General features: G+C 37.6%; 1 protein-coding gene across 1 annotated transcript in view; it reads left to right on the top strand.

Moving 5' to 3' along the window:
- Window positions 1–10,915, top strand: part of FAM160B1 (family with sequence similarity 160, member B1) — a 34,426-nt gene extending 23,511 nt beyond the window's left edge. The window contains exons 14-17 of the mRNA XM_010859589.1: window positions 1,111–1,254; window positions 6,713–6,853; window positions 7,436–7,539; window positions 7,640–10,915. Coding sequence (XP_010857891.1) covers window positions 1,111–1,254; window positions 6,713–6,853; window positions 7,436–7,539; window positions 7,640–7,745 — 495 coding nt within the window. The 3' untranslated portion in view covers window positions 7,746–10,915. The remainder of the gene's footprint in view (window positions 1–1,110; window positions 1,255–6,712; window positions 6,854–7,435; window positions 7,540–7,639) is intronic.
- The last annotated feature ends 876 nt before the right edge of the window (window positions 10,916–11,791 follow it).

Genomic DNA, 11,791 nt, shown 5'->3' with positions numbered 1-11,791 from the left:
TGGCGGTACTGACTCCGTGTTTGTGCTCGTCTCACTGTGGCGGTACTGACTCCGTGTTTGTGCTCGTCTCACTGTGGCGGTACTGACTCCGTGTTTGTGCTCGTCTCACTGGTGGTAGTGACTCCGTGTTTGTGCTCGTCTCACTGTGGCGGTACTGACTCCGTGTTTGTGCTCGTCTCACTGTGGCGGTAGTGACTCCGTGTTTGTGCTCGTCTCACTGTGGCGGTACTGACTCTGTGTTTGTGCTCGTCTCACTGTGGCGGTAGTGACTCCGTGTTTGTGCTCGTCTCACTGGTGGTACTGACTCCGTGTTTGTGCTCGTCTCACTGTGGTGGTACTGACTCCGTGTTTGTGCTCGTCTCTCTGTGGTGGTACTGACTCCGTGTTTGTGCTCGTCTCACTGGTGGTACTGACTCCGTGTTTGTGCTCGTCTCACTGTGGCGGTACTGACTCCGTGTTTGTGCTCGTCTCACTGTGGTGGTACTGACTCCGTGTTTGTGCTCGTCTCACTGTGGTGGTACTGACTCCGTGTTTGTGCTCGTCTCACTGTGGTGGTGAACAGTTTTCAGTCTGTACCTGCAGCAGCCCTGTTTCTTCCCCTCATAACAGTCACAGCAGCGTGCCTGGTAAGCACATGGCAGCAAAGTCAAGTTTGCTTCTCAGATGACATGCATCTGTTCACCTATTATATTTCATCTACGTTGTACATTACATGTGACATTTGAGAATAGATTGGGAAATGTGGCTAAGACTTACTTTGCTTTCTAAATACTCTACATCTGTGATGCGTATAAGGAAAGGGTTGAAGTCCTCCAAAGGGAAGAGCGTATGCTTATGCTTGCCCCAGCAGTGCGAGGGGCACTTTGGTAAAGTTAGAATCTGCCTGCTTTCTCACCAGCCTGTTGGTACTGGTGCCTGTTAACCTTACCTGTGCCTCTCTGCAGTCAGGGTGTCATCTGTGCCATCTTCTCCCGTCTCCCATGGTACCTGACACAGCAGACACTCAGCATTCAAGTGGATTGTTATGCTTATTCGGGGAAATTGTTTCTATTTAATCTCAATCTGTTTTTGCTCAGTTCTTCTTTAACGAGTTAAATGCTTTCTCCGTAGTTCCGGGACTACTGTGCTATCTGCTTAAGATGGGAGTGGCCTGGCTCTCCAAAAGCATTGGAAAGGTGCAATTTAGAAGCAGCTTTTTTTGAAGGTCATTTTTTGAAAGTCTTATTTGACAGGATGGGAAGAATTCTTGATCAGGTAATAAGTTTTAAAGTATTAATTTCGTATTATTTTGTTACCATTCACTGTGGGTTCTGTTCACATCTTAGTTTACATCTTCAGTAGTTTTATTGTTTTCTTTTTTCCACCAGATAACTTTTTCATAAAGCTTGATTGCCAACAATTGGTGGGTTTCTGATGCATTCATTATGTTAAAACTTTGATCTGGCCTGACAGGTGTTACAGATTTGTGTGTTTACTTCTCATTGTAGGCCATTGTCTTATTAACAGTAGTCTTAACACCTTTTGGCAGTGACTAGAGTGCTTTCTTAGAAAGCCTTTTGGTTAGTACAGGTACAGATAGAGTGAAACTTGTTGAGTTGAAGAAGACCTTAAACGTCATTTCAAACCAAATCTTGAGTGCTCTGGTCTCGCTAAAATTACAGAACAGTATTAGGTGAACCTGCTTCTTCAGACAAAGAATTTGTGAATGATACTCATTTTTATAAGGGGAAGTGAAATATAAAAAGTCAATTTACTTATTTCAAGGGAAGTAAGAATCACTGGCAGCTGGTATGCTGCTGTGTCTCTCTCACCGACTGTCAGGAGAACTGACCTTGAGGTTAGAGAATGCCTCCCTCCCTCTCTCCCTGACATATAGAGTAACGATAGAGCTTTGAAATGTCTTATATGTTGATATGGACACTTGAAGTGAAACTGTGTGGCATTAAACTTGCCTCAGCATGAAAACTGAGTTAGCCAATTTAGAATTAATTTGAAATCCTTTGTTAAAGTGCTTGTTTTTTTTAGCATTTTAGTTAAATATTTATACGAGCCTAGGGAGTTACATAAGAAATTTATTGTACAATCAGGCTGTCTTCAATAACCAGAAAGCCAAATAAAGAAATGATAATTAAGAAGTATTTCACTGGGTTGACTTCAGTCAGCCCTGTTTCTGATAATAATCAATAAAGACATACAGTCAAGTCCTTTTTTTCTTTAAAAAACAATACTAAACGCACTATATTTTTCAAAAATTAAGGCTGTGACAACACAACAGTGTCATGAATACCTGATGTCATAACTTCTCAATTATATACACAGAAATTAGCTACTTTATTATTAATTATCCATAATAATATTTAATCCCAGCCTGGTTGCTGCTGCTGCTGCTGCTAAGTCGCTTCAGTCGTGTCCGACTCTGTGTGACCCCATAGACGGCGGCCCACCAGGCTCCCCCGTCCCTGGGATTCTCCAGGCAAGAATACTGGAGTGGGTTGCCATTGCCTTCTCCAATGCATGAAAGTGAAAAGTGAAAGTGAGGTTGCTCAGTCGTGTCCAACTCTTAGCGACCCCATGGACTGCAGCCCACCAGGCTCCTCCATCCATGGGATTTTCCAGGCAAGAGTACTGGAGTGGGGTGCCATTGCCTTCTCCGCCCAGCCTGGTTAGCCTGATACTATTAGGGGTATCTATGTACTATGAACATACAAGCAAACATCATCTTTAGCAAAAGCAGTTAGAAAAGAGAGAAAATGAAATTAAACCAAGCATGTTAGACCCACCAGAACTTATGATTATCTTTGCAATCTGATTATAATGTTCTTATCTGAAAAGGCTTGAGAAGTCAAGGTTTTTAAAGATGGAAGGCTTGAGGCTAGGCTCCACAGTTCGCTCACTAAGTCACATCACCTGATTTCTTTTAACGTCCTAACAACATGTGCTGAATTTCTGCTGTTTCATTTTTTGTTGATTGATATTTAATACTTAACAACCAGAGTATTCGGGTCCAATCCCTGATTTGGGAAGATAACCTAGAGAAGGGAATGACAACTCACTCCAGTATTCTTGCCTGAAAATCCCATGGACAGAGGAGCCTGGTAGGCTACAGCCCATGGGGTCACAGAGTCAGACAGGACTGAAGGGACTTTCACTTTCACAGTAGGTATTATGCTGTATACCTCATGGCTATCTAACCCGCCCCACCCCACCCCACCAGCTAGTGGGGAAGTTTACAATAACCCTCCCAGTGTATTGTGCCTTTGTGCTGGCAAATTAAGTCTCTAGACTTAATTTGAATCTGATTAAACAAACTAAGTTTTCTAGACTTAGTTTGAATCTGATTAAACAAAACACCCAGGAGACATCAACAGTCAGTACCAAGTCAGTAATCCATAGAAATTTTGACCAAAAGCACTCAAAAGGAATCTAAATATTAAAAAGTAGTTTCTGAATTGAGTGGAAAGATCCCCTTGGAATCCCCATCACACTTGAGCATTTTTCCCTTCCATCTGTAGTGCACTGACACAGAGAATACACTGGAGACAAGATCCTGAAATGTTTGCAGTTCTTTTTCTTTCACCAGATGGCTCTTCACAGTGCAAGTACAGTTCAGACAGTGTCCCACTCATTCTTCCTGGAACCCTGAGTGATAGGTGGGACAGCTCCCTGTATTGTATAAATGACGAATCCTTAGTTTTAGTTAATGTGACTTAGTGAATGAACTGTGGAGCCTAGCCTCAAGCCTTCTGTCTTTAAAAACCTTGACTTCCCAAGCCTTTTTGATTAAGGACTTTATAATCAGATCGCAAAGATAATCATAAGTTCTGGTGGGTCTAATGTGCTTGGTTTAATTTCATTTTCTCTCTTTTCTAACTGCTTTAGCTAAAGATGATGTTTGCTTGTATGTTCATAGGACATCAGATCAGATCAGATCAGTCGCTCACTCATGTCCGACTCTTTGTGACCCCATGAATCGCAGCACGCCAGGCCTCCCTGTCCATCACCAACTCCCAGAGTTCACTCAGACTCACGTCCATCGAGTCAGTGATGCCATCCAGCCATCTCATCCTCTGTCGTTCCCTTCTCCTCCTGCCCCCAATCCCTCCCAGCATCAGGGTCTTTTCCAATGAATCAACTCTTTGCATGAGGTAGATACCCCTAATAGTAATCAGGCTAACCAGGCTGGGATTAAACATTATTATGGATAATTAATAATAAAGTAGCTAATTTCTGTGTATATAATTGAGAAGTTATGATATCAGGTATTCATGAAACTGTTGTGTTGTCACAGCCTTAATTTTTGAAAAATATAGTGTGTTTAGTATTGTTTTTAACTGTAGTGATTTTAAAAAGATAGTAAAATGCTAAGGTCCACAACAGAATGTAAAGAGTACCAGGAGAAATGTGGGGAAACCCAAGTTCAAAGGGAAAAATTTTAATTTGGGCAACTCAAGTTAGCTGTTTCTCACATTTTCTTATTGTTAAAGTGAAGTTGACATTACTTGATTTGCTTAAAAGGACTATGGGGGGATAAAAGTAATTTAAATTGCTCTTAAAAATATAAAATCTTGTTAAATGCAGGTGTTATAAGAAATTTCAGAGACTACCAAGTTGTTGAGATGTATCGATTCTTATAATTTTGGCCATCCACATATTTGGCCTTTAGTAAAAGAGTTAAGTTAGCAGGTGACTTCCAAGTCAAAGTTCATTGTCCTAAAATTCACACCTTGTATTTAGGGTGAGCTCATTTAAAAATGGACCAAGTCCATTTAACGTGTCAGAAAAATCTAGTTAACTTTGATTTCAGGTGAACACTCTATAAAGTACAACATACTCAAAATAACAGATGCAAACAGTTACTATTAAGAATCCCCTAAAAAGCCAGCTTGTTTTAAAGTTATTACCAATATGAAGTAGAAACCAATTCAGAGTACGATGGAACAGTTTCTATCTAGCTGAATTTTATTTTCATTTTCACAACATTAAAATATAATCTGAGCCAGCCTTAAGTTTCTTAAACAACTAAAGATATAGCTTCTTGTTTCAAAAAGCTTAAAACCAAAGTAACACCATATAGAGAAAATTAAGTAGTAATATATCATTGTTAAAAGCCAAATTTTGTCAGTTTATTTACTTAAAGCACCTATAAATGGCAGAATTTAGTGACCTAAAAATCTGAACTGCCTGAAATGAAGTCACATACAATACTGTACTTAAGTTGTATTTTAAATGATTTTATCCACGTTTTTTACCAAATGTTTTCTTCTTAAAGATTTTTTAAAGTGTTTCCTTTGTGCCTAAAATGCAATCTAATGTGAATTCATTGTTTTGAATTGAATCTTGGAGAAGGCTATTCTGTCGCCAATATTATCAAGTAGGAAAAGATGCCCTTAAGTCTATCCTTCAATGGGTGTTGTATCTGCTTTCACTTATCTTGCGTAAAGCTAGATTTTAAATAAGAGTGACTTAGGGGAAGTTTTCTTTCAGAAAATCTGTGTTCATGACTGAAATTAGACTTTAGCACAGGACTTGAATTTTTATTCATATAACAGTATCTTTGATATCTTCTGGCACATGCTCAAGCATTGGTCATCCTTTGAATGCCAAATATTTACTTCTTAATTGGTATTCATTATGATCAAGGGCTTAAAAGCTACTCAGTGAATGAGAGTAAACTATTCTGATTAACCATTTCTGATTAATATTATCTTGGTCCTGAATCACTTTTCCCTTCCTCCTGCTGCAGCATCTGTTTCTCATTCATCCAGTCACTGAGGTTCTTTCCAGCCTTCTCACTGAAGTCAGTTTTGTTTCAGCCACTCCGTTGCCCCTGACTGCTTAGAAGAACTGAAAGGGAGGAGAGATTTCTGTTGAAAGTTCTAGGCACAATAATAGCAACTCTTTTTGCATATCATGCATCCTGCTTTGATTTTGACACATACTCTGTAAAGCACCTCCAAGCTGCTTTCTATGAGGAATAAACAGATTAAGTATAAAAAACTAATAAAACTGTAATACTGTAATACAAAACGTGTATGAGGAACTTTACACAGATATATAGTCATTGTTTTGGAAGAGTTAATGCTCTTGCCCAGTAAAGGTGATCCTTTCTGTAATCGTGATTTTTTTATCTTCTAGTTCACTATTAAGGCTTGTGGTAGTTATTTCTACCCCTCAAGTACTTTTACTCTGTTGACAAGGTTCTGTGATATATATGACTTTATTGTATATATGCTTTTGATAATTGGCAGCAGTTGAATAATTTAAAACAAGGATTGTCATTTCTAAAATTAGATTACTTAAAAGATTTTAATACCTTCCCTTTTGTCTTTTGTCTAATATTTAACGTGTCTTCTATTGTTTGTAGTATATAAGTCTTTTTGGGTTTTGATAACCTCTTGAACTATCTTACTAACTTAAAAAGCCTGCAAAAAGGAGAGACATTCTGTCAGTGTTACATATTTATTTTTCCTATATGTTTAAGTGCATGCTTTTCTGCTTTTAAGGTTTCAGGACTGTGATGTATGCATTTTGAGATGGTAAGAGCTAGAGCTAATTTAGTTACAGATACTGTCATTGTAGAAGAGCATATAGAGAAGGATTAAGATGGTAGATTGTCCTTTCTTGAAAAGACAAACTGAAATGGTAAATTCAGTGCTCAGGTATATACATAGAGATAATGTCAAATATCTTTTTCCTTTCTCCCTCTCTGTAGCCATATGATGTCAACTTACAAGTAACATCGGTGTTATCTAGACTTTCTCTCTTCCCTCATCCACACATACATGAGTACCTCTTGGACCCTTATGTGAACCTTGCGTCTGGCTGTAGATCTCTATTCTCTGTAATCGTCAGGGTGAGTTTTCAGTTCTGTTATATTCTCCAGGATTGATCAGCCTGACCAATTAACATCTTAATAACATTGTTTGTAATTAGTGTTATGTAATGAAAAATATCTAAAGAGCCAACTCATTAGGAAAGACTGATGCTGGGAAAGATTGAAGGCAGGAGGAGAAGGGGACGACAGAGGATGAGATGGGTGGATGGCATCACCGACTCAATGGACATGAGTTTGAGCAAGTTCCGGGAGATGGTGAAGGACAGGGAAGCTTGGTGTGCTGCAGTCTATGGGGTTGCAAAGAGTCGGACACGACTGAGCCACTAAACAACAATGATGAAAAATATCATGTATTTTCTGTTTAGAATTATCTTACTGCAGAATGTGGAGAAAAAAGGGAGATTCATTCTCTTAAATAATACGTGTAACTCTTGTATTTTAAGGGATAGCTGTGGGTCCTTTGTCCAAGATTGTTACGTGAATAGTGAAAAGTGACAGTCTTCATTTAGTAATAGGAAATGGAATTTTTTTTTTTATCCTGAAAATCCCCCATGGAGTTAGTTGTTCAGGAACTGAGCCCCTTTCGTCCCTGTGACGCAGGTTGTTGGAGACCTCATGGTTCGAATCCAGCGTATTCAAGACTTTACTCCCAAGCTTCTACTAGTCAGAAAGCGATTACTTGGTCTGGAACCTGAAGGACCTGTGTAAGTCAGTGTTTCTCACGTTGTTTGTCTAAAGCTTTTGCCTTCATTTGACGATCTGCTAATATCCTGAATTGATTAATTGCCTGCTTTCCCTTCCTAGGATTGACCACATCACCTTGTTGGAGGGTGTGATTGTGCTGGAAGAGTTCTGTAAAGAGCTGGCGGCCATCGCCTTCGTGAAATACCACGCAGCCTCCACACCCTAAACAGCATCTTTCAAGTAACCAAGGGAATAGAACTATCATGTACATTTCATCAAAAAAGCCTCAGTTCCACCCAGCCACGTGACAATAAAAAGCCTTTTTAAATGAAGCATTGCTGTAAACTGGACAGAACCATTCAGAACCCACTGAGTGGACGCTCTCAGTACAGTGTTGTGTGATGTTGTTTTCACTGGCTTTATCATAATGGTTCTGTATATAAAGTTGCACATCCTTGAATCCAGGATACAATCAAAGGAACTTCAGGAAATAAGCATTTCTAATGCCTGTGTGAAAAGCTGCAAAATTTCTGATGTCATGACTTTGATGATATTTCTGTTAATGTAATATCCTTTTAGGTAGCAAGGCCTTTTGACATTCTTTGGGACTCAAGTGCTTACATTCTTTTGGATTAACAAGTAGCAAAAAATAAAAAACCAAAACCCTAATTTTATAACTTTTTAAGGTCAGAATTCTTATCAAACAAAATATTTAAAAGAACTGTAAATGAGAAAAAAAGTACAATTTAGAAACTATCAAATGAATTAATAATAGAAGATTAAAATGTGTAGAACACCATTAACTTTCTTCAGCTTTTCTAAGAATAACAGTTTAATATGATAAATTCTTGATTAATATATATATATTTTTTAAAGAAACGTTCTTTTACTCTTTTGTGCACACAGCCAGGTTAGTGATTGATTTTCATGTATGGGTCCCAGTTAATTTACACTTTGTCATTTTTGCAACAACATTGAATTTGTGCTCACCATTGGTATCGTTTACTAAAGTAGTATTTTTTAAGTTGATTAACATGTATTGGGTTGAGACCCTTTCTTTTTTTCTGTCTCTGCGTCCCTCTCTGAAACTTGCTTTATAATTTGATTTTCGTATTGAAACGCATTGTGGTGTAGGTGGCAGCAATCAAAATGCCGATGGCCTCCTGAGTGTTTACAGTTTCTTTTCTCAGTCTTTTAAGTCATTCTAAAGAGATTTAAAAGCAAACCAACTGATCTGTCCTGTTTACATATGAAAGAACTTGGGTAAAGTGGTCTGTGTGTGGGCGCGGGTGCAGGAAGGAGTGGTGTGGGGAGCCGGCTGCGCTGTGCACAGCACGCGTGTCCTCGGTTTACACAGTGGGGTTTGCTGATCCACTTTCTGTGCTTCCTTTTAAGTGATGCTTATCACTCAAATATGCTTCTGAGCTTTCTTGGGTTTTTGTTTTTCGATTGATGTGTTAAGCAGCAGCACTTTGCTCCTTGCCTTCCCATTTACCGGCGTGTGTGGGAGCAGCAGTCTAGCGAGCCTTCCAGCCTGAAAGGGACCGAATGCCCCTTGAGAACTTGTTCAGCATATTTGCATCTCTGCATCCTACAGCATGTGTGTAGAAGCATATTTTACACCTACTGCTAATTTTGTTGTGTTTGTTTTTCTGATTTATTTTGTAGTTAGTTTTTGCTATTTATTAAGAACAAAATGTCAAAAAAATTATGACTATTCTTGGCTGACTTACCACTGTTAAAAATGACAAAAAAGCTAAATTTCTAAATTCAATGCAAATCTTTGTTAGCTCACTCTAGGAGATTTATTAAGCGAAACAATGAAGAAATAAGTGGGAGATAGTTACTTTGTGCACGTTTTTCTTTAAATGGTTTTTAACCGTGGGAAGGCATATTATTCTTTTTGCTGTATTTATTGATGCAAGGAACACTGCAACATCTTTATTTTTAGATGTAGTTGTAGTCTACTTTGATGTAGGTGGATTTAAAATAGAACATTAAGAGGTATTAGATATTTCTTAATGTTTTCATAGAGTTCAATAAGTGTAATGGCAATGTTACCTCGAAAGCCAAATACTATTTTATCCTTGATTTCACAATGGGACCTTTTGGCTAATCCATGAAACCAAGCTCAGAAAAGCTTTAACTCCTATTTGTGTGTGTGTGTGTATGCTGCTTCTTAAAGATAATTATTTTCCTAAATTATTATAATGACTTTGATTTGTAATCAGCTAAGGCTTAAGGTATAGTTTGCTTATCTTTTACGTTGGTTTCTGTCCTTCTTTTCTTTTTCTTATTTAGTTCAGACCTAGAGCCAGCACAAGGTCTCAGAGTGAGTCTGATTTGTTATGAAACATTGTGCTACATGACTAGCCATATTGATACTTTCGGAAGTTGACTGTTTCTGTTCCTTAGCGTGTGCAGAACAGTGACTGCTGCACACTGTGTTGGGTGGACAGTACCACCCTAGGATCGCTTGCCATAACAAGTTCCAAACTGAACTTTAGTCTTGCTTCACATTGGTGTATGGGTGTAACATTCTTTTTTAAACTTCCTCTCTTAACAGTATAGTCTTTGGCTTTTTTCTTTCTTTTTTTTTTTTATTAGTAATGAGCCACATTCTTTACTTGATAGAACTCAAGATTTGTCCTTAGCCAGCCAATTATCATTGTAGTACTCACATTCTAACTCTGTAATGTTCTCATAATGTATCTGTCTGTGCAATATATAAGCTGTGAGTGAATTCATAGCTTTTTGGTTTAATTGTACATTATTGTATGTGTATATCTGTATATATATATCTGTGTATATATCTATGAGGACCAAAATCCTTAGCTTGCTTACACTGTTGCTAGTGTAAAGATTATTACACTTAATTTTACGGGGCACAATTATGGAATTACTTCATAATTCATGGTAACATATTTCCATAAGTTATTGCATTAATATACAATTACCATTTAATTATGAAGTTTATAAGTATTGACAGAAGTTACAGTGAATTGCTAAAACCACAATTTCTATGGTAATTATATTTTGGATTGTACAATTAATCAAAATATGCATGTCATTGTGACACTTGATGTGTTAAAACATGGTAGGTAATCATATTTCTGGGCCCTGTAAAATAGTGTTACTATAATATCTGTTTTGCCTCCTGCCTTGTTTACATTAAACAAAGGATATTTGGTAAATTTTTCTATTGAACATTGTATAGGTTACTGACAGTGTTATGATGGCCTGGAATTCTAGGTCGGTCATCTCTGAAGAAACTCTTCAGATTGTGATTGTGTACCTACTATCTCTTCAATGGAGGTTGTAATCAAATTTTTGTGCTAACAATGCATGCAGGACTAAGAGGGATAATTAAAAATAAATAATGTAATTTAAACAAAATATTGTCATATAATTTTTGTAGAAGTCTAATTGGAAACATGTCATTCACTGATAAATATAAAACAATAATTCATAATATACAAAAGGATACGACACGTAACAGTCAGTGGTTCACTATAGCACTGATTCCAGAGAGAGAACAAAAAGGAATATATCAGAATATTTGTGGAGGGAGAATGTATAGCTTTAAAAAAATCCCCAAAAAATCCCCCTGGGTGAGCTTTATATTTTCCACCCCACCTCCTTCATAATCACTTCCCTTAAGAAAGGATTGTTTATGCAATCTAAGAAATTTAATTCATTGTAAGCATTATTTCTTAATAGATTTATAACATAAAAACCCTTCTCTTTAACTGACATTTAAAACAATTTGACTCTAAGCTTATTCCATTCACTTAAGTATTTGCCAAGTCCCTTAATTGGAAACTGAAAGAAACATGTAATACGTGGCCCAATGGGAAAAAAATGTAGTTATTAATCCCACCTACCCATGGTTCTTTTCAGCCAGTGTTTCTCAAAATAGTTTTATAAGGAAATAAAGAAGGCAACAGGTTTAAGGATGCAGGAGAGGTAAGGTTCAGACATTGAAGAATCGAAGTCACCTCCTTGTTATGAGCTGCTTCAAAAGCCACCTGCGTTTTAGGAATGCATCAGCAGATTCCCAGTCCAAAATCCTGGTTCTCAATTTTGCAGTGTTCCATCTAGAATGCTAGTTATCGCAAGGGAATTTAAAGAAATAAAATTCTTAGGGTTGAAATTTTTGTTAGAGTAAAATCTTTCCAGTAAAAGCTTATCTCTTCATCTAAAAAAAAAAAGCAAAAACACTGCATGACAGTTCGATGCTGAGGTTTCCATGGAAGAAATTGAATAGGTTTT

The sequence above is a fragment of the Bison bison genome, unplaced genomic scaffold, assembly GCF_000754665.1.
Source record: "Bison bison bison isolate TAMUID 2011002044 unplaced genomic scaffold, Bison_UMD1.0 scf7180017864456, whole genome shotgun sequence".
In the NCBI taxonomy this organism is placed as follows: Eukaryota; Metazoa; Chordata; class Mammalia; order Artiodactyla; family Bovidae; genus Bison; species Bison bison.
This window is presented reverse-complemented; position numbering and strand designations above follow the sequence as displayed.